Source organism: Hippocampus guttulatus, chromosome 21, assembly GCF_054856545.1.
Source record: "Hippocampus guttulatus isolate MCC_2025c chromosome 21, RoL_Hgut_1.0, whole genome shotgun sequence".
Classification (NCBI taxonomy): Eukaryota; Metazoa; Chordata; class Actinopteri; order Syngnathiformes; family Syngnathidae; genus Hippocampus; species Hippocampus guttulatus.
This window is the reverse complement of record NC_141281.1, coordinates 1,566,345-1,593,538: the sequence shown is the minus strand read 5'-3', so window position 1 is coordinate 1,593,538 and position 27,194 is coordinate 1,566,345. Positions and strand designations below refer to the sequence as shown.

Sequence of the window (27,194 nt, the reverse complement as noted above, 5' to 3'; positions counted from 1 at the left end):
TCCACGGATGCTGCGCTGGCTGGTTTGGGCAAACCCAAGAAACAAGTCGGGCGGGGGGGGGGTGGAGGGGGTAACGGCAGCGTTTGACGAGAGTCGACTCGTCAAACCACAAAGTTTCAAAGAAGTTGCTGGGCTGCGCGTGCGCGCAAAGGAAGAAGCCTCCCGCGGGCGGGCACGTGCGCGTGCTCAGAGATGCTTGATGGCCACGTCCCCTTGGAGATACACGCACACGCACACACACACACACACAACACGTGATGGGCTTTAGTGTACGGCTTTAGAAACACACACACACGGAGGAGGAAGAGGAGGAGAGGCCGACGACTTGAACACACAACAAGCTTCTTCTTCTTCGAGTCTTTTTGACTCGAGTGACTTGCGAGAGATTCGAGCGAGGGAGGGAGGAAGAGGAGGGGGAGGAAAAGGAGGGGGAGGGAGGAAGAGGAGGAGGAGGAGGAGGAGGAGGAGGAGAAGCCGGAGTAAAGTTTGTCCAAGTTTGCACATCCCTTCGGAAACGCCATTTTGATTCGTCTCCTCTTCGGATCAACTTTGCAGCCTCTCCGCCGTCACTGCCTTCATCTTCATCCTCCTCATCCTCTTCATCGTCATCCTCGGCCGCCACGATGTCTCGGCGTAAGCAACCCAACTCCAACAAAGTCCGCTGTGAGTGTTGCTCTTCTTATTTTTCGGGACACTTGGTTTTGGGCGAGTGTGTGTTGTGTGACTTGTCGGATGCTTGTTGACTTGTTGCCGTGTGCCAAGTCAACTTTAAGATGGCGAGCGAGCACTTTTGCTCCCTCCCCTCGTTGCTTCCTAGTTTGATGCGCATCCAAGCGGTGGAATTCAGCGCGGCTGGCTCCCCTTCCTCCTTCCTTCGTCGCAATTTGAAGCCCATTCGAGCCATTTCGCACTTTCGGGACAAACTTTGGGCAGGGGGCATTCAGGGGGGGTCGTCGTCGGGAGCTTTTGCCCGCGGGGAGAGTGGCGCGGGTGGGGTCAAAGTGTGCTGGCGGCCGCAGGGGAGCATCCATATCTCGGCTGCACTTTGGTCGGAGCCTCGCTGTTTGCCAGTCAGTTAGTTAGTGGCCATGTGTAAAGCTAGCAGACGCCACCGTCAGGCCAGCGGCAAGCACAGCGGCGGCTTCCTGCCGGCGCCTTCAAAGTAAAGCCACCTGTTGCTTTCGGGCCTGGAGAAGCACTCGAACCGTGGCCCGGGCGACTTGTTGAGGGACTTGAACTTATATTGGGCATGTTTTGGCGTTCGCAAAGCATGGATGTCACTCGTCGTGGCAGCTCGGGTTACGTCGTTTCACCTGCATGCGTCATATGACGACGGGGCGCTTAGTTTTGCCCAACATCATCCCGTAACAACACCAATATGTTTCCAAGCGCACGCTGGTTCCTAAACGTATCGACGCAAATCACGGAATAGCTTTTCAAATACAAATATATGGATGTTGCACCTCGATCTCCCTGGGCCGCTGTTGTAATTTGGAGGGACGCGTACTGTGCTTCCGCTCACATCGTAGCTAACAGCTGCTGGTTGCACAGTGGTGCGGTGACCTTGCCCAGATAAATTTATCAAGAAAGTCAGCCTCGTTGTCGTTTAAAATTGGTCGAGGCGACGACAAGTCGTCGAATGTCGCCGTTGGGGGCCGAAAACGTCACCTTGGTGGTGCTTTGCTCACTTTTTCGACGCCTCTTTGAGACTTTTTAGCGTCTCCGTTGGCGTGACGCCTGTTGCATCCTACCCACCCCCCGACCCCAACCGTGTTCCCCACTACCATTTCACGCACGCGCCTATCCCCGTCGTTGACTTTCCACGCTGGTTCGCGCGTGCACGCGACTCTTTCGAGCATCTTGCTAGCGCGTAGCCGCTTAGCTTAGCTTTGCGCGTAGGAGGATGCTGGCCGTGTATGAGGTGTCATGACGTCACCGCCTTGTCTTATCTGCGTGAGTCAATGATTGACACTTGCAAGAAGTTGGGAAGGACTTTTGGGACCGCCTTCGGGAACTTTGCAGTTAACTTGTTACGACACGACACCGAAATGATGCGCAACCGTGGCGATTGAGGGACTTCTAGAACATTTGTTTTCAAGTTATGTCATTCAGAAGTTTAGATGTGCTGCAGGAGTGAGGGATGGATGGACCCCGATTTGTGTTTTTGCGGTGCCTGCGGGATGTGATGATGACGATGAAGATGGTGAACATGTGTCCAGATGGTCAAATGACAAATGAAGGGATGCTTCAAATAACACAAGCTCATAATATTTCGGCAAGTCTGCTAATTGTCATTGAAATGGTGATTGAGAGGGAGGTAGACCCTCCTGCTGGTCTTCCAGCGATCATGCGAAGCGTGCGCAACCTTTGCCATCCATTTTCTACCGCTACCAACCCAATTCAAATCATTGTCGAGGTCAGCCATTTATGGCGAAACATCATGTAAAAAGCCTTCTGAAACCATGCTCAGAACTGCCAAGAAGTTTTCTGCGGATGATAAAGCACATGACGAGCCCAAAAGTCTTTGACCGATGCTCATACGATGAGATGCTTGTACTGATGCCAAATCATCTCAAAACCGATGTAAACTATGTTAAAGAAGACATTTTGCAAGTCTTCCTATCTCATTAATGCATGTTGAGATGCTACTAGAATTGTTCCATCGACGCTAAAGCATGTTTGAAACTGTCTAGAAGTCATCCACTGACGTACTACACATTGAGATACTTTGAGAATTCTTCCACTAGTGTAATTCTAGCATTCCTGTGAAGAAAGTTATCCCCTAATGCTAACAATGCTACCAAAAAAAAACTTCTCAGAAGTCTTCTACTGCCACAAGCACAAATTTAAAGATTTTACAAGTAATCTGATGTGACTTTCTAGAAGTCATCCATTGATGTTTGGACAAGAACAACAAGTTGTTCACTGATGCTAGCACACGTTTTGGAACCATTTCAAAGTTTTCAAACAGGTCAAGAGACTTGTCGAAGCCATTCGCCGTTGTGAATACAATTAGAGATGCTTCCAGAATTCTTCCACTGACGCTAACGTCATCCAATGTTAAAAACCTTCCAGAAGTTCTTCCCTGATGCTAACACAGACTAAAACCTTTTCCAAGTCTTCTGCTGATGCTAAAACATGTGAAGAGATTTGTAGAGGTCACCCGCTGATGTGAATACCCAATGTAGAAGCTCTTAGAATGCTTTTGCTGATGCTAACGTGTTAGCAGACCAGTGAAGAGTCTTCCACTGATGCCGGAACCTGTTAAAAGCCTTCTAGAAGTCCCCCACTGATGTTGAGATGCTTCTCGAATTCTTCCACTGAAGCTAACATATTAGCATTCCGGTGAAGCTCTGATGCTAAAACACACTTTTCTCGAAGTCTTGTACTATGTGCTATTATCTATTTTGCGTGCATGCAGAGGAAATGCAACTCATGGAAGCCTGCATTCGAGAATTCATTGACTTATGCCAAAACGTGGAAATGAAATAAAGCCAAACTGTTTACAAGTGGTGCACTCATGTCCCACATTACTTGTGGAATTCCTCCGCCGATGCTAACAGGTTAGCTTCCCCGTGAAGTAAGTCAGCAGAGCTGCGTTCCGCCCCAGGCAGACGCGCATCTGCGCCTCTCGCCGTCTAACTGGCCCATCCACTGCTCTGCGCGTGTGCGCGCGCGCGCGCACTTTGTCTCTTTTCACAAGCGCGCGAGTGGGAGGGAGGAGCGCCAATCAAAACATCAAAGCGCTGGGAATTCCTGGGCGTTGTGGCGACCGGAGGATGCTTCCTCTTGACCGTCCGAGAGGCCGGCCTGGCCGTCATGGCTTCCAAACATGCGGTGCGCACAAAGAGCGTCTTGTGCGCCACGACGCCTCCTGCATTGTGAGCGCGCGCCTGCACCGCCTGTGGCCACGTAGTTGGCGTGACGACAGCGGATGCTCGCCACGTTCTGTCCCTGGTGGCGCTTTATTTGAAAAGAAGCTCCACTTTGGTCGCTTGTTCCCAGTTGCGTCAAGATGAACTCGGACGTCGTGGAACAATTTGGAACAACCGGGCACTCTTTGAAGTCACGATATCGATGACGATACAGTCAGGTGACTTGGGCCGAGAGGCAGAGTGCACTCATGGAGGCAAACGGGCGAACCCCACACAGGAAGGCTGGAGCCAAGATTCCGACTTGTAATAATAACTTTAAGAACTGATGCTTTTAATCTGTAGATTTTTTTTTGTGGTACATCAATCGGACAAAAAACCAAAACCAATTCTAAACTTCCGTCCCTTTATTCCAAAAAACGGGGGCATTCGTTCGATTGGACGTTGCCGTTAATGTACAAACATGAATTGATGATTTGGTCCATAGCATTCATGAGAACATGTTGTTTTTCAAAGTAAAAGTAGACGTTTGTCAATGTCTTATTTTGAAAGAACACAAAGATAATCAGTATGATCTTTCACGGAGGATGACAGAAAGCATAGTCAATGTTTCCAATCATACAAGGTCTCTGAGCCATTGTTAGTGATCTTGATTATTTTGATCATGCATTATTTTTCAGTGAATGAAGCGTGGCGCTTCTTGCTTACTAAGCGATGCTGTTTGATATTCAGCGCGAAACTAATTAGTTGTGCCGTGAGAACATCCTTTGTCGTGGAATTGTTTTTTTGGGGGGGGGGGCGGGAATGAAACTGCCATGGCAATTGTTCATTCGTTTCAGACTCTCGAATCAATGCAAAGGGATTTTCAGTCACGTTGAACCAATTGAAGTGTTACGTCTCGAATTGGAACATTGGAACCCGACAAATTTTGAGGCGGATACAAACACCACTTGCCGGCCGGCCGCAAAGAATTCAGCGGGAACGACGACTGTAATTTGAAATTGAAACGAAGGAGGATGATCCACTAGCCACTCTTTGTGGGGGGGACCGGGAACCCCCGTACTCGAATATTTCTCTCTGCGCGTTAATGACGTTTCAGTGGGATGCGCGTGTGTCATTGGGGAACAAAGTCAAGCAGCTAATTAAAAGCTTTCACGGTCCCCCTGAGACGCTCACTGTCTCCACATTCAGCTCATGTTAACACACGCACGCACACATTGATCCACTTGGAGTCTCGTGAGCGCCCCCTACAAGCTCTTTGTCAACCTCTGAAAGGCGCTGACAAAACAAGCGAAGGATAGACGCGAGCCGCGGCTACCGTCTGGTTGCGCGCGCGGTGCTATTTAGAGAGCCGCCTTTTTTTAGATAAGATTAGGTTTCGCCCCGAGCCCCCCGCCCCCTCCTCCCCAGCGGGTGAGGGAAGATGGCGAGGAGGGAGGGGGAGGAGATAAATGCAAGGTGCAGGCCAAAGTTGAAGACGACACGACTCGCTTGCCGCATCCGCACGCTCGCACTGCGTTTCAAACTTGCTCCACACGGCGTGAGCGTCGCAAACGACGAGGAGCCGAGGAGGATTGTCAGGGGTTCGATGCGGGTGGCTGCGCGGGGCCCCGTATCGCGACACTTTGGAGCAAACGGCCGGTCGGCGTCCGTCGGCAGCCCGCACGCTCGCCCTCTCACGTCTCGAGACCTGTTGCGTAAGCCGCACGCGGCCGATGCCAGCAGGCTTCCGTTTTGGAGCTTTGAGAAGCCCAAGTCTCAAATATGCTCGACTCTCGGAGCGCCGCCGCTAAAAGTACTGAGGCAAAAGTGGCGCGAAAAGGGCAATCGAGAAACAGTGCGGGTCACCCCATGACGTGGGCGCCCTGGCGTTTGCTGTGCTCCTATTTTGGGATTGATCCCAGCAACCGAAAGGTTCTGAGCGGTTCTGTTTCCTCCATCAACCTGGGAGCCCAAGCTCCGCCTCTTCCCGTTTCCCTCATCAACACCCCGATGCTGTGAGAGGAGTGAAGGATGATTGACGTTGGCCGTTCCAGACTGCATAATGATGGCAGTGGGATTTCGGGGTGGGGGGGCATCGAGGTCCACCGCGCGTCACAAAGTTCCCTTGCAGCGATGGGGGCGACAGTGAGGTCAACACGGCAGCCGTCCGGCCGACGGAAAGGCATCGACTTGCGCCCCCCCTCCCCCTCTCTGGCCACTCTGACATTCTTTCACAGCTCGGACTTTGTCCCGGCAACAAATAGGTCGAGGCTTGTGGCGACGGTAGGTGGGCGGTCCCGGCCTTGCCGTCTGTCTGTGCCCCGAACCGCTCGTCGACGCCGGCGTCGGGCCACGCCCGAGCGCGCCGGCTCAGCCTGCAGCACGACAGGCATCCGGCGCAACAGGTCCGACCTCCACGCGACGCCTCGACACAAAAGCCCGCCCGCTCTGTGGGAGGAAGTCGAGGCGCCGCAAAGAGTTAAAAAGGCCGGCCGAGTAGCAGCCGGCCTCAAAGGCGACTCCCCCCTCCCACCCGCCAGCCGCTGCTGACTAAACACTTTTGTCAGCTGGCTGCTGACGGACGAGGACGAGGAGGAGGAGGAGGACGCAAGTGAGATGGATACTTGAATCCAAATGAAAGTGTCCCAACGGCAACATCAACATTTAGCCGAGCGACTTTGACTGAACAAGAACAAACGGGCCCTTTGCATGTTTGGTGCATCTTGCCATTTGCTTCGTGTCCTTCATGACGTGCTCATCAACATTTGGGCATTGAAAATCTCACTTAAAATCTCACTTGGCCGTCCACATCCCGAGCAGAAAACAAAAGGACGTGCGGCGCTGTTTTTTATTTCTTTATTTTTTCTTGCCAGCAAGTAGCACCTCAAATGGGAGTGTGTTTGTGTCAACTCGAAACAGGACTTAAATGATGTTTGAATTCCATAAAATGGGGCCTAAATCAATGAGTGGAAAAAGAACATTGTGAAAGATGAGAGAAGAATGACCCAAGTTGTGATTTTGATTGATTGATTTTTGGGTGGGGGCGGAGGCCAATTTCTTTTCTTTTCTTGGACTTGGAAGCCAAAATGTGGGATGCGCTAACTTTTCATGTCCATCGATGCCACGTCCGGTCAGCATGAAGTGGTCATCGGTGAGCTCCAACACTTAGGAGTCGTCCTCGCCGGCATTGGCCGATGGCAAGCTGATTGCAGCCGCACCGGCGAGCTCGCGCCGAGGCGAATGATTCGGGCGCTTCTTAGCAGCAATGATACAATGCCCGCTCATTACCATGCCAATCGATCGATTGATTGGATGGTTTGTGTGTAATTGCAATTTGTGTGTCACTTGTCGATTGCGTTGTTGTGCTTAAATCTCCTAATCCCCATTACACGCGCTAATCTCTCTCTCTCTCTCTCTCTCTCTCACACACACACACACACACATGCTGGTGACCTCACTGATTAACACACAGACAGACAGTCAGAAAAGAAGAGGAATGCGTGCACACGCAGCCCCTCCCTCCAGTGAAAAGGTACCATTGTTTGTTCAACAAACACGGGACACACCTTGTTACCATGGCGACCGAAGACAGCACCAGCATGCCCCCACACTACGCACACATAGACTGATGCTTACATTTCCTACTTAGCAGTGTGGGGGTCCGATTGTAGCCATCGATGACTGCCATTTCCAAAAGTCCTCCCACCACCGAGGCATTTAGATTTGCCGCACTTTGTCATTTTTTTGTCATCAGCACCGGTGGCGGGGACAGTAGTTCGACTCAAATAAAAGGACTGTTGCTGTGTGTGTGTGTGCGTGTGTGTGTGTGTGTGTGTGTGTGTGTGTGTGTGTGTGTCTGTCTGCGCGCACGCGTGTGCGTTGTTGATGTCACCAAAATGGCCGTCATCACGCATGGGTCTCACGATGACACACACACGCGTGCGCGTTCAGGCACTTCCTACCTCTTCCACGGAAGTCCACTGCGATCGGACTGATCCCGCCTGTCCCCCCCAACAAACGAACTCTCAATGCCTGCATCATGTGACAGCGTGACAATCAATCAATCTCGATGCTGTTGGGTCATTGTATTTGTAGCTCAGTAACGAACACTTGTTCCACTGTGGGGATGATGTGCTCCCTGCTCTTCTTGGCAGACTGTGTGTGTGTGTGTGTGTGTGTGTGTGTGTGTGTGTGTGTGTGTGCGCGTGCGTGCGTGGTCTCAGGTGTATATTGTTGTAGGTGTGGCCATAAAACTCCATTCAACTTTTTGTCCAAATGACAATAACACTCCCATGGGAAAATCTCCCACACACACGCACACAGACTCTTCAGGTTTGTGTCCGTGTGTGTGTGTTTTGCCTGGAGGAGCACACACACAGGATTTTTCACTGAACTGAAACCCGGTCTGCGACCACGCCCCAACACGCACGCATGCGCGAACGCAGAGGCCAGTTGCAGTGCACTCAGTTTCACGACCACCTTGGGGACTTTTCTTGGCTTTTTTTTCTTCTTCCGGCTGTTGCGAGCATCGCCACTGAAGGAAGGCTCTGCGGGCATCAAAAAAAAGAGAAGACGAAACAGAGTTCCCCCGCCACTTCCTGCTTCCTCTCCAGACAGGAAGTGAAGGATGCCAGCGTGTTAGTTCAGCATCTCTGCCGTGCTGATAAGTGATGTCGTTGCTCCAACTTTGTCGATGCGTGCGCGCGTCAGTACGCGTTTTGCTCACTCGGGCATGTAAGAGAGGTGGCAAAGTCCAAGCGCTGTTTCCCAAACTGTCAAAAAAAGAATTGACGATGGCCAGTGAGTAAAGTGGACGAGAAAAACTGGCTCCAATGATCAGGGCATCACAGACGAGACGCAACTAGCATTGATCTTCATCTCCATTCATCTGTCTATGAATTAGTTTCAATTTGTCAATGCGCAAAGATCATTCAATTGTGATTGACGTACTGCTTTGGTTCGGAAGATGGCCACGACTTGTTTCTCAAAGTAATGGCAGATGTTTGGGGGGGGAACCCACAAAGGCTGTTTTCATGGACGACAACAGAGATGGCGTCTGCTGGTGACTGTTGAGAGACAATTTGAAGGCAAACAAGGTCTCAAAATGGTGAAGCAATGATCGAATTAGCCGGCAATGAATTGGATCCTCACTCGGTTGTACTTGTGCTTTATTGGGGCCACTGTTTGATCCTCAGCACATTGCCAATGGCACAGAAAGATTTTTGCGACCCCGTTTGCAAACATTTGCTCACTCGTTCGCGACAACCTCCTCACTACAAATATGTTTCATTCTTCTTTTTTTTTTCAAAACTGTCGGTCACCTATGTCAGCATTCCAGTGTAGTGGTTGGGGAAGGAGTGAATGATTCCCAAAAGGGCCGCCGCAAGCACACGCCCTCAGGGCTGTCCCACACAGGATGGCGGGCGGGCGTCCTGCGACGCCATTGGCCGGTAGCGCGGCCTTGTACTTTGGCCTCCGGCGGCCATCGGCGCAAAGAAAAGACGGCCAACAAACGTGAAGCGCGAGTGAGGACAGAGGGAGCGAGTCACGCGAGTCAGAAGTTGAGCTCACGTAACCCGCACATCCGCCATCTTGCGGTTGCCCGCCAGCTCGTGCCGACACCCGTTAGCGCATCTTTGTTTTGCTCCAAATGCTCAGTCGCAAGTGACATCGTGGCCTGCCACATGATGATTGACAGGCTAGGTGACGGCGCCCCTTGCGCTCGTGTCCATGTGGATGACAAGATGACAGCGACCAAAGCAGTTGTGCGCTCATTTGCCCAATGCGCTCGCACGTATGCGGGCGGTGTGTTTGTGGCAGCTGTTGCACATGAATGTGTGCCTTGTCGTGCAGCTGTGCTGTGCGCGCGCCCGTCAGTGTGTCGATTGGAGCCGTGAATCGTTGCGACGAGGTTTGGTTTTGTTCCAAAAATGTCCATTCGAGTGATTGAGGAAACGTGTTAGCACTGCCGCTGTTGTGAAAGCGCTATATAAATCAGCATGTATTGTATTGTATTGCGTTAACGTCTCTGAACATGCGCTCAAAAGCTCTTATTTGGAAGTCATCGCTGTATTTTGACGAAAAAGGTCCGGCACTGGAATCGGGGATTCCGGATGTCGGTCACCGCGCTGGCGGGGACCCGTTAGTGTGCGTGGAGGCTGTCGGCGGCACCTGTCGGTGAGAGTGAGACAGCTGCTCGGCACGTTGATGTCTCCCGAGGACCCCGTTCGGCACCCCCCCCCCCCCCACCCCCCCAACCAACCGTTGCGCACGTGCAACGGCAATGGCAGAAGGCCGCGCGTTGGGTGCAAGTGCGTGTCGTTATACAGCAAGCGACACGTTGGCCACCTCTTGATGATGCTCACCATGATGTCAGCGGAGGTCTTTAATGACCGACGTTCGGAGAAGCCCTTTATTCCGTCGGCCGCTTGAAAAGTGGACTTTGTGTTTGTGGCGGCGCCGGCAGGGAGGGATGCTTTGCGGGTGAGTGCGCTCTCAGCAGGCCACGGCGACGGGCCGCGCATTGGCTACCTTGGATCCGGACGTGGTCGGCTTCGTCCAACTTAATCCGTAGTAAGGACGTCCTCATCACAGAAAAACATTTGTTGGGTTTTTTTCCCCGCGAGGATGTCTTTGACATGACATCGTTGGGACCGTCACCTCTTGGCATTTCTTTTGAAAGGGTCCGACGGGCACGTCGCGACAGCGTTGGTGACGCTCGGGCAGGCGGGCGGGGCGCCGCTCATCCGGTCCGACCGGATTCTTCTCGTCACTCGCGCCGCTCTGTGCCGCCCGCGCTTTGCGGCAAATGATGGATGATGCGCAGAGGTCAAAGGTCACATCCGCCTGACTCAAACTTGAGCACTTTTGGCCTGAAATGTGGCAAACACAAACTGTCCTCTTTTCATCTTGCCTTCTTTCCCTGCACATTTTCTGTTCTTGCCTTCTTTCCTCCTTTTACGTTTGTTCAGCCTTCGTTCGCTGCTTTTGGCATCCTCTCATCCCTCTCCCCACTGTTTCCTGTATGCACTCTGGACCTGTCCTCTTTCCTTCTGCTGTCCTTTCTCGCTTGCTCCTTTCCACATAGCGACTGCTTCCCTTCCCTTCATCTTCCTCTCCCTCCTCGCTTCCTTTCCGCTGGCGTTTGCCGTCATGTGTGGACGTGTGCGGCACGTCCAGGCCGGCCCGGTGCATCCCAGCAGCATTCCTCTCCTCTCCTCTTCTTTGTGGCATCATGTCACCTGCGAGCATCTGAACGCTCAGCAGAGGATGTGTGGATGGGAGGCGTCTTGCCATCGGCAGACTTTTCCTTCCAACAGCACTTTGTATGCTGGGTCCTTGCTTTCGGGCAAGGAGAGGAGGAAGACATTCTTCTTTTGCTCTCGGCGTGCCGCCGCCGCTGCTGCTGAGAATCAAGTTGCAACTTGTTGTCAGCAGCGGCTTCTCTCGCTCGCGGCTCGCCGCTTAGCTTAGCGTCAGGATGGCCTTTCTCCGGCTAGCCACTTAGCGTGAAGCCACTCCAATTTTTTTATCCCCCCCCACCCCCATCTCGACGTGCCGTAATTAGCCCGGTGCTAAGCTCTTAATCTCGCTCTCCTCCCCAAATCCATCCTCTCCACTTGCCCTCATCCCTCCATCCAGATTATCGCTCTCTGCGTCCTCCGCTTGCTCATCTTGACTTGGATGAGCGTCTTCCATCGGCGTTGTTGATGAGGCTCTCTTGCATGGTTTTGCCGTTGTCATACCCCACCGGCGCTTCTGTCTCGTGTACGGCAAAATCTGCCAAAAAGGACTTTGGGGCTGGCTTAGCTTCTCGAGCTACCCTGCATCATCATCATCATCGTCACCATGCAAAGCGGCGGAACGGGTCGGAATGTCGCTCGTGCCGTGCACAAGCGACAGTTCGGACTTCATGAAAGCAAAAGTCAGCCCACTGGAAACGTACAAATCCTGAGTGCGGCCAAGTTAGGCACGGGGTGGCGCGTAAAGGACTGGACTACGCCGAGGAAAGACTTTGGCTTTCCTTGGATTTGGCCTGCCCGTGCGGACTGCGTGTGTCTCGGCTTATGTCGGTGGGCATTTGATGACGGCTGAACGTCGCCTGGCGACATGGCGGCAGTGTGCGAAGCCAGCGTGCTATATTCCTTTTAACCGCCGCCGCTTCCTTCCGTGAGATCTTGCGTTTTCCTCGCGTGACTCCCGAGCACCGCGCTACTCTCGGACAGGCCGCGAAGGCCTCTGAAAACGTCCATCCGAGCCCGCCTCGGATTTCACTCCCTCGATGGTCATGCCGCGCCCCCGGGGCGTGTCTTCATACCTGTGCGTGTTGGTGTTGTACTGACGTGTTTGTGTGCTCTTTCCGCAGTGTGAGCAGCGATTGCAGACGCTCAACCCAAAGAAGCGAGCAAGCCTTTCTTTGAAGGTAAATATTCTTTCCCTCCATTGCCACTGAACTGCCCCCCGCCCACCCCTAACCACACACACATCATGCCCCCCATTTGCCAATCTTGCCTTGCCCTCTGAGTTCAATGGCTGATTGATTGATTTATTTATATAAAAAAAAAACAACCCCATCATTATTGGCGTGTTTGGTGCTACCTACTTCCATTCATCAGCACGGATGACTGCATCCCTGTGTGCGTGTGCGTGCTTGCGTGTGTGTTTTAAAGGCAGGAGGAGTGTGTGTGCGCGCGCAGCGTGAAGGAATCTGCAAGCTGATTGGCTAACAGCCGGCTGACATTTTCCTCAGCGCTTGGCTTTGCGTCAGGCCTTTGCACCCCTCCCCCGCCCACTCCCGCACCGCCTAGTGGAGCTGACACACGTCTGATGATATCTCAACACTTTATCACGCCGGCTCCAAACTCCAACTCCACCGTGCACGCGTAAGCTCGGAAAACAAGATGGAGGCGGGGGAGTGCGAGAGAGATGCAACGGGGAGGGGGGGAAAGGAGGAGTTAAGGAAGTTGCCAACAAATGAGTCGCAACGAACGAACCAACGTGTGCAGTCGGCATTCTTCAAAAGTCGAGCGCTCATCGCGTGTGCTCCGCTCACTCGCCGGTGTCAAGAGAGTGCGAGTGTGGAGGATGGTGGCTGGCAGCCGAGTGTGAGCTGGACGAAGCCGAGCCATCTCTCCTCGTGTCGACTTCCCGTTGCCGGCAGACGCCGGCGTTCAACCCAACTTGATCTGCGTTGCACGTTCACAAAGCATCCACATAACCACAACGATAGAGTCTTGAGTAAGCGGACAAAATCTTCCCTAAAATATGGACGGATGAAGCGACCTTGACGATTCTCTTCTGTGCGACGCTCAGATTCACGAGACGTTTGGGACTCGATGTGAAATCGGATCACACTCGATGATCTCTGACGGCAAATGGCTGTGCCGCCGCCTCCAAACGGACCATGGATGAAGTCGTCGTTGAAAGCTGCATCAAATGAGCGTAGTTGGGGCTGGCCGACGTGGCTCACAGCAGGAAGATGCTTGACGTTTGAGCAGAGTGAGGCCTGCGCGGCCATTTCTAGGAATGCAGTCAGGAATGTGTTAGTGCGGGTGCCATCTTGTGTGAGATGGAGAGCGAGGAGGAGGAGGAGGAGGAGGAGGAGGACAGTTAGCCGGTCATAAATAGTCAACATATGGTCACCGGATCCTGCCCTCCCCCACGTCTGATGCTAAACTCGGGCTGTTAGCTGACACCCGACGTCACGCCTTCCATCGACATGGCAGCTCATCCACTGTCCACACGCTCGCACGTCAACTACATGAGAGCAAAGAAAGACGTTGACACCTTCAGACCTGCGCGGGAACCGCCCTTCCTTCGTGTGCTAACGCTTGCGGCAAATAATTTTCTCCTCCATGTGCTGCTTCCACCTCGAAAGCAATGGAGAACTCCACAAACAGTGCAGCGGCACGCGTAGACGGGTAACCATGATAACAACAGTCAAAATAATATCCGCGCTCGGAGGTGGCAAAGTTGCTTGTTTGAGTTGTGAGCGCGCTTACGGGAGTCGTGTGTCAAGGCAGCGTACGGTGGCCAGGGATTCCCTGTTTTGTAGCTCCACACGGAGGCTACGCTGGGACTACTCGGGCCGCTAAATGCGAACTAAGCTCGGTTGTAGCCGCGGGACGATCTGGCTCGACATCCCGCAACGTTTTGAACTTCGTGAGTCTCACGATGACGCTTTGAAAAGCTCAGCTGCCAGCGCGGTTACGTGCGGCGCGCTGGCGCCGGACGGATTGCGGCAGATGCGCAAAAACGGCCACCGGAGGCATCCTCTTTCCGTCTTGGTCCGGCTAACGATCGCCCCCCCCCCCCATGCTCTCCATCCTTCTCCCCCTCTTCAGCCTCCTCCTCGTCCTCTTCTTGCAACCATCTGTTGCTGTTCGTTTTCAGCCGGCTGTAAAAACCGCCGTCCAAGCACTTCATCAGACAAAAGTGACACTTATGCATGTGTGAGCCTGAAAATGAATGAGGCTAATGTAAAAAACAATCCCGGGAGTGTGTGTGTGTGTGTGTGTGTGTGTCCACCTGCTCCTGCTTTGTCATGACACAAGCAATTGCAACACTGACGCATGCACGCAAACACACCCGTCCATAGTGGCAGTTGTCAGCAGTCAGCCTAATTTCACTCTTTCACTCTCGTAAAAGGAGAAGTGAAAACCATCAATGAAAAGTAAAATAACTGCGTGTGTGTGTGTGTGTGTGTGTGTGTGTGTGTGTGTGTGTGTAAGCTCCTCAAATTGTAGAAAAATAAATGTACTTAGTTTCTGTTTTGTGGGAAAAATGAATCTCTTAGCTGTCCGACTCATTTCTACGTGGAATGCACACGCACGCGCGCACACATGCGCAAGCTGAGCTGGAAGAGGAAGTGGCTGACTCCGGAGAGCGTCTTCCTGTGGGGGAAGCTAAACAGGAAATGGTCATCATTTCTTCTCCTCTGACGACTCTTTTCGCCAATCTGCGTGTGCGTTTTGAGCAAACAAGTGTGTGCCTGCTTGCAAAATGTCCCCTCCGGTTGAGTTGGCTCGGTCGGGCCCATGAAACCGTCCGCTGGCCTCGAAAACATGTGACCTCTAACCTGTTCTTTGTGACCTTCACTCAACATTCATCAACTTTCTTTTTGAAGGTGGTGTGCACTTTCACGCTTGGCAGAAAGCAGGTGCCGTCTCGTGTTGGATGATGCTCACGTGACACGAGTTGATTAACTTTGTGCGTGTGCGCAGACATGGAAAAGGCCACAGAAAAGCAGGAAGCGGGAGGAGCCAACTCGGTGGCGAATGGCCAAGAGGCGGGGCTGGCGGAGGAGACGCTGCAGAATAGCATCAGTAGCATCAAAGGTACATTAGCTTCTGCGTGTCGTCGAGTTGCTCCTCGGTTGTCTTTTTGTCGGGGCAAGCTCGTGGCTTGTGTCGCCGATGGGGTCCCGTACGCTCGTCGCGTGAGTGGACGCCTTTGACTGTCAGTCACTGTGACCCCGCCCACCAGTTGCACCCGAGAGCGCCAAGAACGAGGACGAGAGCGCGCCGAGCCTCCATAACGGCGGCGGCGGCGGCGACTTGTCCTCCATCAACGCCATGATGTCGGCGGTGATGTCGGCAGCAGGCAACATTAACGGAGGAGGAGACGCAGGAAGTGATGTCACTCCGGGACCCTCGCCAAGGTGGGCGCAAATTTCCTTAACGGGGATAGCTCCCGACACGGTCGCCGCCACGCACGTGTGGCGAAGGCCCGAGTTTTTCACCGCCGCTGACTGATTTGTGCTCCTTCTAGCCCCTCCCCCAGCAAAACGCCCGGGGCCTCGGCAGCCACGAGGGCGCCGCCCGGCCGCGGCGTCCGTCGCAGCCAGGTGAGCCCGGCCCTCTCGCTCCTCGGCCCGCGGACGCCCGTTGACGCGTCGCTTTGTCTCGGCCGCCAGGACGCCAAAGACGATCACGCCGCCCACGTGTGCCCGCTTTGCGACAAGAGCTGCCAGTCGCAGCATCAGCTCACCATGCACATCAGACAGGTAACGGCTACACGCCCGCGCTTCCTCTTCGAAAAGGCCGTCCTCACGAGCGGGCGTTTTTGTTGTAGCACAACGCCGACGCGGGCGCCACGGACCACTCGTGCAGCATTTGCGGCAAATGCTTGAGCTCGGCCTCGTCGTTGGATCGCCACATGCTGGTGCATAGCGGCGAAAGGCCCTACAAGTGCAGCGTGTGCTCACAGACGTTCACCACCAACGGCAACATGCACAGGTATGCGCACGGGCGCGCGCAACGATGGCAGGAAGTTGTCCATTAACCCGTCCTCCGGTTCGCCATGGTGGAAGAACAACTTCACTGGTGGGTGGCTGTGTTCAGGAAGTTAGACTTTAAACCATCTGTCCCCATCTCACACGCACACACACACGCAGCAGCAGCAACGCCCATCGTTTATCAGTCGAGTCCAGCCTGAAACATCCCCACGCGGCGGCCGTGTTCGTACGCCCGCTTGCAGGCGTCTTTGATTGTGTGTCTCGTTGCGAAACAAGTTGGCCCGCAGGTCTGCGTGTGAAAAATGAAAATCCAAAATGGAACATTGGCATCAAGGATTTGGCTTGGCTCCCTAAAAGAACACACACACACACTCACACAAGCTCATGAGGGAGCCAGGCAGACGGCGCACATCAATGTTTGCGGAGGGGGAGGGGGTTGTCGGCATCAGAGCAGTAGTACACATGTTGTCCAGCGGAGGGCGCCGCAGTCTGAACTTTCAGCCATGTTGGCCAACTTGTACTTTTGACACACACACACCCACGCACGCACAGTAGCGCAAGGCAGGGGCTGCCTGCCCCCTCTCTGGTTGGCGAGCGAGGGAGTTTTGGGGCACCTTTCTCCGCCTCTCTGTGACCGGTGTATCAAGTTGTTGCCGTCAGCTGGCGGCAGGACCCGTTTAGGGCGTCCAGCCTGCTGCCTGCCACCTTCTATTAATAGAGCGCTTCCTTTTGACCTCTTCTCTCTTGACCGCTTCCATCGTCATCCTTTCTTCTTCCGCTTTGTCGCACTAACTCGGTGTTCCCCAACTTTTGCCGTCAGAAAAATCTCACGGCACGCAACCGAAACCAAAGCGTCGCTACCAGTATTGCGGATTGCAGCTCGGCTTTGCGTCCCGTGGACCTTCCGCCATCGAGTGGACGAGCAAATCCATCACTGAGAATTCTCAGCGACCATTTTGTGGGGCCCGCTCATACGCGGCTCGCTAAAATATGGACACAAATTCAAAATTATCTTTGGAGAGATTGCATCTTTTTGTTTCCAATCCCCTTTTTGAAATGTAGTTCAACACATTTTTATGGACTTGTGATTCCAAATTGGAGCCACAATTTGCAGATCTTAATGTGATGGTCCATCTACGGCCAACCATGAACATTTTTGATTTATATATGCATGTTTTGAATTCTTCAACGATGTACGAAGAAAACGATGTCGTTGAAAGCATGAGCAGAAAGTCCCTGAAGGTATTTAGTATTTATTGATTGTTTAGTTTTTTTTTTTCATCCCGTCGTTGGTTTTCCACGGTTGTGCGTTCATTGATATGAGGGCAAAGCCCAAGTTGGACGCGGCCCACCGCACAAATGACTCTGGGGTGAAATCGGATCATTTGCTCATTGGGACGGCTTCACAAAGCAACTCCCTCCCAAAGTAACCGGCGCACGTTTGCCCCCCGTGCGCAGACACATGAAGATTCACGAGAAGGACCCCGCCAGCAGCCTCCCGCCCGTCAGCCCGCCGTCGCCCACCAAGCGCCGCCGTCCTTCTGTCAAGCGGCGCCAAGGCCAGGAGGACGAGGACGGCGAGGAGCCACCCGCCAAAAAGGTGAGCGCGTCCGGCCCGGCCATCGAACGGAGCGGCGGGGCTAAATGACCACGTCACGCAGGCGACGGAGGACTCGGCCGCGGAGGAGGCGGCGGCGGCGCCGCTGAAGGCCAACGCGGGGGCGGTCGGCGCGCGGGCCGCGGAGGAGCGTGCGCTTCCTTGTCCCATCTGCTTCAAGACGTGCGGCGGGCGGCTGGAACTGGATGCGCACATGGACACGCACCCTGACAGCACGCTCAGGTGCGCACGCGCACGCGTACGCGCACGCGCACACCTGGCCCGTGCCGTCGCTGTAAAGGTTTGCCCGTTGCGGTGCTCGCAGGTGCGACTTGTGTTGTCTTTCGTTCCGCACCCACCGCAGCCTGTTGCGTCACAACGCGGGCGTCCACAAGCTCCTCCCCCGAGATCCCAGCGGCCGACCCTTCATCCAGACCAATCCGTCCATCCCGGCCGGCTTCAACGACCTGGCCTTCATGGACTTCTCCTGCAAGAAGTTCGCTCGCGTGGCGCAGGTCGGTTCCTCCGGCCGCCGTCTTTTCGCAAGCCGGGCTTCTGTTTGGCGGCTGAGCCGTGTCTCGCGCGGGCGCTTCCGCCGCAGGTGTGGTGCGAGACCAACCTCCGGCGTTGTATCAGCAACTTTCACCGCTTCGTCTGCGAGAGCTGCGACAAGGCCTTCCCGCTGCACTCGGCCCTGGAGCTCCACAAGAGCGCCGCCCACTCGGACGACGCGGCCCAGGAAGCGGCCGGCGCCGGGCAAAACGGCACCCGGGACGCTGGGGACGTTGGGGACGACGCGCCGCAGTTCCGCTTCATGGAGGCGCTGGGACTCCGGCACGTTTCCAAGGTAACCACCGCCGTCTGGAACCTCCGGCCAGCTCTCGCTCTAGCCGCCGGTGAGGGGTGTAGATTTGCTGCAAGAAAAAAAAGAAAAATTCCGTATTTGTTGAACTTCTCAACAGAGAGGAAAAAAGCGCTGAAAGTGTCGGGCCAATGTTTGGTTGAAGTCTTGTCTTCTCCCGATTGCTTGCCTTCCGAAGCCCGGCCAAGCCTCACAGAAAGCAAATCCGCAAAAGCAACGACGTGCGCTACTCGAGCTTGGTGACTGACCACTTCCTGTGCCTCCTGTCGGGCGCGCCCCTCCTCCCTCCCTCCCTCCCTCCCTCAGGTGAAGCACACCCCCACGGAGGATGAGATCCACCAGGCGCACCTGGACAGCATCAAGGCGATCCACGTGGAGCCCCTGAGCTGCAGTCTGCCCCAGGAGCTCGCCTTCCCGCCGGGAGGACTGACGGTCGGCGCGGGAGGTCTGACGGCGCTGGGCCTCCCCCTACTGGAGCAGTCGGGAGCCGCCGCCGGCGGCGCGTCCACGCTGCAGGGCCTGTCTCAGCGGGACGCCCTCAGCCTGCTGTCCCTGCAGCCTTTCCAGGCGGGCTTCCTCCTGCAGCCCGACGGCGCCGCCGCTACCGCCGCCGCCGTCAAAGCGGGCGAGGCGGGCGGCGTGGTGGAGCTGGCCGACATCCAGCAGATCCTCAAAGTGGCCGCCGCCGCGCCCAATCAGATGGGACTGGGCTTCCCCGCGCTGGCGAAAGGGGCAGGCTTCGCCGCGGGCCAAGGTGGGCGCCGAGCGCCGGCGTCCTTTGCGTTCGGAACGCCGCCGCGTAACGCTTTGCGTTTGTGACGCAGGTCAAGTGCAGAACCAGAAGGCCATGCCGACGCTGAAGCCCAAGCCCCCCGTCACGCCGCGCTCCAGCCTGACGGCGAGCACGCCGCCGCCTCTGCAGAGCTCCCAGCGGGCATCGCTGGGCTGCATCGGTCCCGGCCCGCCGCCGCCCACGCCGGCCCTCTTCAAGTCGCCCTCTTCGTCCTCGCCGCCGGCCGCCGCCACCGCCGCGCACGAAGAGGCGGGGCCGGTCCGCAAGAAAGCGGCGGGCAAAGCGGCGGGCGCGGCCAACGCCGAGGCCGGCTCGGCCAAAGGCTCCTTCCCGTGCCGCTTCTGCGAGCAGGTCTTCTCCTTCTCGGGCGTCCTGCAGGCCCACATGCGCTTCCACCTGGGCATCCTGCCCCACCAGTGCAACATCTGCGACTACGTGGCGCCCGACAAGGCCACGCTCATACGCCACCTGCGCACCCACAGCGGCGAGCGCCCTTACATCTGCCGCGTCTGCCACTACCCGTTCACCGTCAAGGCCAACTGCGAGCGACACCTCCGCAAGAAGCACGGCAAGACGTCCAGGAAGGACATTGAGAAAAACATCAAGTGCGTCTTCTCCGCCTCGCCCGGCAACCCCAGCGGCGCCACCGTCGCCACCCTCTCGGCCTCCGACGGCGAGGCGGGGCGCGCCGAGGCCGCGTGCCGCTTCTGCGGCGAGGACCTGAAGACATACCGGGCCCTGCAGATCCACCTGCGCACGCACAACGGCTGCCAGAGGAAACCTTTCGAGTGTCGCCGCTGCGGCGCCGCCTTCCTGGCCAAGCGCAACTGCATCCACCATTTGCTCAAGCAGCACCCCGAGGTCCAGGAGCGCGAGATCGAGGAGCACATCGCCACCATGCGGCCCGCCGCCGACGGGCCGGCTCCGACGCCGTCGGTCAAGACGGAGGATGCGAGCGGCTTCCGGCAAGATCCCGACCAGCCTCTGGACTTCTCGGCCAAAGGCCGCGGCGCTCGCGCGGCGTCCCCGGCCATCAAAATGGAGAGCGCGTCTCCCACGCCGGAGCGGCCCGGCCCGGAGCCGTCCCTGGACCAGCCCATAGACCTGTCGGTCCCCGGCAAACGCCTTTGGCGAGAAGCGGCCGAGCGGCGCCCCATCAAGACGGAGCAAACGGCCGGCGAGGTGGCCGACGAAGACGAGACGGCGGCCGCCTCGCCTCTGGGGCGCAACCGCTTCGCCCCCGGCTCCACCCCTCCCCCCGCCCCCTCGCCCCGCCCGCAGCGCCTCAAGCCTCTCCTCCCCAAGCCCGCCTCCGTCAAGGAGCTCCCTCCTCTGGCATCCATCGCGCAGATCATCCACTCGGTGTCCGCCGCCCCCGACCTGCTGAAGAGAGAGGCAGAGGCCAAACCCGCGCCGGCGTCCGAGGTGCCCCCGGACCCGCCGGGCGGCGCCGTCCTCCTGGAGACGCCGGGGGACGACATCGCCAGGTTGCCACTTTTTCTTTTTCTTTTTGAACCATTCCTCTGAAATTGTAAAGCGCCGTTTGACGACAGCAAGTGTGCTTGGGGACGATCGGGTGAGCGTTGGCACAATTGAGGCAGGGTTGAACTTCCCGGCCCCCGACTTCAAAGGGTCGATGGCGCATCACGATTGGGGTCGGAACCGAGGCCTCCCAACGGTCTGCGGTGGCGCCGACCCGCCGGCCGAAAGTGTCGGCGGGCAAGAAATCGTTGACCTCGGTCTCCGACTTTTCACGAGACGCCATTTGAACTGGGGCGACATGGAGGACGGCTCGGGATGCGGTGCGCGCGGACAAGTCAAAGGCGGAAAAAGCCCCCAATGCGCTAGCAGTCTGGTTGTCTGCTCGAGATGCTCCGGCTCCGCCTTTGAGCTTTTGTGACGGTTGTGCTTGCGCAGGAAGAGGAACCGCAAGAAGAGTGCCAAGGAGGCGGGCGTGATGGACGTGGACTTGGAGTCCAGCGGTGAGTTGGCCAGCGTGGAGAAGATGCTCGCCAACACCGATGCCAACAAGTTCACAAACTTCCTGCAGACCGGCGGCGCAAGCCACCTCGCCCCCAAGACTGCCCTCAGAGGTCAAGGCACACACGCACGCACGCACGCACGCACGCCCCGGGGCAACCGTAAAGTGTCCGATTTCAAAATCCCTTTATTTGTGAGAAGCGGGCCACGGTTTCAAATGGTGAGTGCAGAAGTGCCCAAGATCAACGCACTTCCTGGTTTGGCCCCATCCCTGTCGGAAACTCGGCGGCGAATGTTTTTGTCGCGCGTGGAGTCGTAGTCGAGACCCTGTGACCTTTGCGTGCGCAGACGGCGAGCGAGGCGTGAACAAGGAGGCGGGGCCGCGAGAGGAAGCCAAGACGGCGGCGTTGCTTCCCCAGTCCAAAGGCAAGAAGAACGCCTACTCCAACTCGGTGCAGAAGATGACGTGTCCCTTCTGCCCTCGCGTCTTCCCGTGGGCCAGCTCTCTGCAGAGGCACATGCTCACGCACACCGGTAGGTCGGCGCGCCTCGCCCGACGGCCGGCGTCGCCGCCGACGCCATCCGCACTGACGACGGCGCCGCCGCCGGGCGCCCGTCCGTCCTCAGGCCAGAAGCCGTTCCCGTGCCCGCGCTGCGACGCCTTCTTCTCCACCAAGTCCAACTGTGAGCGCCACCTGCTGAGGAAGCACGGCGTCACCAACCGCACGCTGAGGCGCAACGGCGTCTTTGCCAAGAAAGAAAGTGACGACGGCTCGCACGAGAGCGCCGGTGAGGCTCGCGGCAGAAAACGACGCGTGGCCAAATGCGCTTTGAGACGTCGCTGCCGGAACGCGCCGATGAGCATCGACGAGCGATGCTTTTTCTCCTTCGGCGCGGTCGCATCCGCTCCCGAGCCGCCCGAGCTCGGCGATGATTTCCGAGGCGTCGAAGACCATTTTGTCGTCGGCCACTTGCGCACACAAAGCAGTCCGCCGCCGGGGACTGCTGCCGCCACTTGCGCACGTGCCAGCCGTGACGCTTTTTTCCTCTTCTCGTTAGAGAGTCAGTCCGACGCCGAGCAGCTGGCCAACGACTCGTCGCCGCTCGGCACGGCCCCTCCCGCTCCCCTGAAAGACACGCCCTCTGAGCGGCAGGGAGATGAGCCCGCGCCACCCAGCCCCGCCCGCACGGCCACCCCAGGTGAGTCCCCCTCCCGCGTATGCCAATTAAGGATGCCGATGGCGTCGTCATCAGGAATTTGCGCCTTGTGCGGGCAGCAGGTTCGAGTCCCGCGCAAGCTTCTGAGCTCGCGCAGCGGCCGGGGGCAGCGGAGACCTCAACCGACGCGTCCCAGCAAGCTCCGCCCAGCGCCAAGGTAACCCGGCACACACTCGAGCGGCCGGGCAGAAGTGGGCAGCCGCCGCTGACTTGACTAACGCGTAGCTTTGCTGAGGGGAAGTCGGCATCGTTGAATGTTGAGAAAAAATGCAAAATGCCTTTGATGTGCTTGCGCTTGGAACCAACGAACCGCTGAACACAAACAGTCCGGCAACATAATGCAACGACACCCACAGGCAGATGTATTCTCGATCCTGTCTATGAGAAACGGCTGATGTTGCAGCAACCTGCCCAGTCAAAGTCGATTGGGCTTCGTTTGTGTCCGCGTGATTGGACTGTACCGCCTCCCAGTGGCCCAGGTGGACCAGCGCACCGGAAGGAGCGGCACACCAAATATTTGGTTGCAGCATTCAAACGGGGTGCACAAACTCTTCCCTCCTTTACTTTCTCTTTGCATAAAGAAAGATCATGTAGAGCGCTCCTTTTCCGTCATAAAATTTCATAAAAAACACACACACACACACACAATATATATATATTGCATAATTGCGGGGGGGGGGGGTTGGATTAATGTTGTAACTGTACTACGAAACAAACTTGACTTGCATCTCAAGGCGCCACAGTCCATGGGCGAATGGTGGTGACTGTTTCTGTTTGTTTTGGCTTTAGTGCGATCACCACGACGACGACGATTGCCACAGCAACAAAAGTTTGGATTTGAACTTCGGCTCCAAGCTGATTGACTTCAAACTATCAAACTCGGCTGCCCCGGGCCCCGCCCCCGTCCCTCAAGCCAAGGCCACCGCCGCCCCCCCGACGGACGAAACGGATGCCCCCGCGGCTGCCGTCAAGCCTCAGTCGGACTGGAAGCACGTTTGCGCAACGTGCCACAAAAGTTTCCGCTACGCCACCACCCTCGCGCGCCATGAAAGGGCGCACCTGAGCCAGGAGGGGCCGCCCGAGGAGAAGCAGCAGGCGGCGGCGGCAGCGCCGCCGCCCCTGGAGGCCGACCGGGAGAACTGCGAGGTGAAGCCCGAGGGCAAAGAGGATGACGAGGATGAGCGAGGAGCAACGAGGCCGGGGGAGAGCGATGCCCCGGAGAGCGACGACGACGACGACGACAACGACGACGACGACAACGACGATGACGACGAGCGCACAGACGACGATGGCAAAAGCTCGGAGACGGGGGATCTGGCCGCCGGCTGCGCCGCCGTCGTGGACAAGCGCAAAAAGAAGACGTGCGATGTGTGCGCCAAACGATTTTGGTCGCTGCAGGACCTCACTCGACACATGAGGTCGCACACCGGTACGTCACGCCAAGCACACACGCACGTGCCATGAAGACGCCGTTGAGCCCGTCCGGCTCGATGAAGTTTGCTTTTCGCGTTTTGGAAACAGGCCGCCAATTTCCAAACAGAGTGAAGGCCCGTTTTCCCAGGCCACCAAAAAGTCACCGTATGCTCACATCAAAAGAAGGAAGAAGCTTGAAACAAAGTTCAACTTGTTAAGTCCCTATGAGAATCCGAGTGACTCAGCCGCCGAACGCGCCCCCTGGTGTTGTTCTGGGAAACGACATTTTGAGGCTCCGCATATCAGGACGGGCGGTGGCTTGAGAAAGGCGTGGGCTTCCTTTTCAGAAGATCGTGCTGCCACAAAAGGGACGTTTGCTCGCTAACACGGCTTAGCCCTAACACTGCATCTCCCGCGTTTACCGTTGCCGCCATCAACCGTTTGGGTGCACGTGTGTGGATATCTGTTTTGTGGGAAAAAACAATCTCTTAGCCGTCGCGCTCATTTCTACGTGGAATGCACACACACAGACTGGCTTTCATACGCGTGAAAGAGTCAAAGTCAAACGGCTGGAGAGTGTGACAACTCTCCTTTCCAAAACGATGCACATTTTCCACCAGCAATGTTGAGCACGCTTAATATTTCAGATGAGCAGCTCGACCGTATTCATGGAACAAACCCACTCAGAACACAATCGGGACGCAAAGTGCCCCGCGCTGAAAGTGTGCGTCTGCGTGGGCGTGCGCAGGTGCTTGCGCTGACATGTTGTGGTTTCTTCCCACAGGCGAGCGTCCTTACCGCTGCGCCACGTGCGAGCGCACGTTCACGCTCAAGCACAGCCTGGTTCGCCACCAGCGCATCCACGCCAAGACGCCCAGCGAGGATGGCGACCGGGACGGTCCCGCGCTCAGCGAAACCCGCCCCGCTTCCGAGAACGGGAGCGAGTGTGCCAGGGACTTGGACGACGGCCGCGCATCCGACCCGGAGCCCACCGGAGGAACGGCCGCCGCCGCCGAGGATGAGCCTAAACTTAACGCGGCCCCGCCGGAGGCCGCGCCTCCCGGCCAGTCGGCCGCCCGCGTGGCGCCGAGCTCAAACGTTTCCAAAGAGCTCCCGGGCCAGGCCTCGATTCAGGACCTGTTGGAGCTCCGAGCCCCGCCCACTCTGGATCACACGTTGGCCAATGGGGAGCCTCCGCTGGTGGGTGTGGACTGAGCGTGCGCAAGATGCCCTACCGCTAACAAGTGCCTTACTACTCATCCTTTTATAGCTTTTTAACTTTGTTTTGTCAGCGATCAGATCAAGATGGCCGACCGGTGTCACGTGACACCTCTTGTAACTGGAAAAGATGGCGGATGGACAAACGTTGGCCACCGCCGCCCCTCATCTTGTGTGCGAGAACTTCTCAGTTGACTTTTTGGTGTTGGGAGTTTTCTTTTTTTTCAAGTGAACAAATGTCCTAAGTTGATGTGTGTGCGCGTGCGCGTGATCGCCCTGTGTTGTTGTCGGCCGGCCGCCTTGGCGCCGACCCGTGTCCCCATTACCTCAACGCTGTCAATCACGTCTTCCTGCTCGCTAACGCGGTGGCCGGTAGCCGGCGCAACGTGTCCAGTCGTCCGCTTTGGCTACAGTGGCGCCTTTCGTGCGATTGGCCCTCAGCGCACAACAAGAGCGATTCGCTTTAGCATTTAGCGAGGCCTCGCCTCAGCTTCATCAGGGCTAACGTGACTTCTCCGCGGCTAGCCGGCGCCTTCAAACACTCAGCGGCGAGCGCTAACACATGCGTCGTACGCGGCGAGGGACAACTGTTAGTTCAGCTCAGGCGTGATGTCGCTAACTGCAAAACAGGCCAGGTACCGTAGGCGGACGGCAGGCCAAGTGAGCATTTGTGCGCTTGCCATAAAACACTTAGCTAACATGCCTATTCCCCCTCGAGTTCACACTTGACAGACATGAATTCTTACTTTAATTTCAAACTTGTTCTGGCGTCTGAGACAATCAAATGCGTGCGGAAAAATGTTTTTGGGTGTGAAAGTTCAACACTATCTTGTGTCACTGGATTCAACTTGACTTTTGGTTCAATGCATGTGTGTCGGGGGGAGACCTGGGGGGCTGTTTTGTTTGCCCTCCTGTCCATTTGGCCCCAAATAAAATGAACAAGTCACCATGACTTCACTGCTCCAACTGGATGGACACTAACTCCTACTTTTACTTCTACTACCCTTGACAGCAGTGCTACTACAGTAGAGTACACGGACTCGAGTAGCGCTGCTTGTATTTGGACACGGTCAGCACGGGTTTTCATCTCTTGAGTGTGGCTCACGCCAAGGGCCTCGGGCTGGACGTCGCGAGCTATCTTAGGTGCTGGCCTGACCCGGGCAAGTCAATGCAGTGACTTTGTCCACGTCACGCTCCTCTTGAGTTTCACATTGGCAACGCGTGGCCGCCGTTTTCTGATTTTTTTTCCCCAAGTCAAAGGGACTCTCCAACTTCCCCGTCAGCATAGTTTAGCTAAGCCCCCCCCGAAAACGACGTGGGACTTGCGCGTGTGGCCAGCCGGGTGGATTGTTCCCAGAAGTATTTATTTGGCAAAGCAAAGTCCGGTCGAGTCAGATCAAACATGCCGAGGTGACTTTTGAAAGTTCAGTTAAGTTCATCAAATGTGAGGCTGAAGATTCGCAAGCGCACTTGGATGAAGTCATCGAGTTGCGCGCGGAACGCAGCTGGCCGGGCTGCAAACGAGCAATAGAATTATCCAAGAGGAGAGAGAGGAAAAAAAAGCTTTAATCATCAAATCTTTTGTTCTTTCTGTTAAACTGTGAACATGAACATTATTATTATTATTATTTGATTTTTTTCGCTTCTTCTGGGTGACTTTTAGGATAGTGTTTTGTTTTTGCATGTTTAATCAAATGAGCTTGATGATTTGTGTACACACACACACACACACACGTCATAAATAAAAGATGATGTTGCGCTCAGGGTTCTTCTCAAACTGTTTTTGTTTTGCTTCCTGAGATGCAAATGTTGATGATTTCTTGAGTTCATGTCGACTGTCAATCAATCAATCACACCAGCACTTGACTGTGAACACACACTCAACAAGTGGACAAAGTCGTCAATGAAAGTACAAAAATAAAGTTTGAAAACGCCTCTTGCTGTCCACGTTTTTTGCGGATCCCGCGTTGGAACGGGAAGCAGATTGCGGTCACTCATGCGAAGGGCTTGTTGACATGGATGCT

The 27,194-nt window shown here is 55.9% G+C and overlaps 1 protein-coding gene across 5 annotated transcripts; it reads left to right on the top strand.

The window, feature by feature from the left end:
• The first annotated feature begins 429 nt into the window (after positions 1 to 429).
• rreb1a (ras responsive element binding protein 1a) lies at positions 430 to 27,105 on the top strand. Of its 5 annotated transcripts, none has more exons than XM_086101465.1 (20): positions 430 to 663; positions 12,220 to 12,276; positions 15,077 to 15,190; positions 15,339 to 15,513; positions 15,624 to 15,699; positions 15,769 to 15,858; positions 15,927 to 16,090; positions 17,548 to 17,689; positions 17,751 to 17,929; positions 18,051 to 18,201; positions 18,288 to 18,533; positions 18,855 to 19,302; positions 19,373 to 20,828; positions 21,259 to 21,434; positions 21,670 to 21,855; positions 21,949 to 22,110; positions 22,381 to 22,521; positions 22,599 to 22,696; positions 23,329 to 23,968; positions 24,737 to 27,105. In XM_086101465.1, exons 3-20 carry the CDS (start codon positions 15,079 to 15,081, stop codon positions 25,165 to 25,167), a joined length of 5,073 nt encoding a protein of 1,690 aa, XP_085957591.1. In that variant the 5' UTR covers positions 430 to 663; positions 12,220 to 12,276; positions 15,077 to 15,078; the 3' UTR covers positions 25,168 to 27,105. The 5 variants fall into 5 exon arrangements, with proteins under 5 accessions (XP_085957591.1, XP_085957590.1, XP_085957586.1 ...); XM_086101464.1 differs by having other exon boundaries at positions 431 to 663; positions 18,012 to 18,201; positions 22,602 to 22,696; XM_086101460.1 differs by having other exon boundaries at positions 431 to 663; positions 18,012 to 18,201.
• The last annotated feature ends 89 nt before the right edge of the window (positions 27,106 to 27,194 follow it).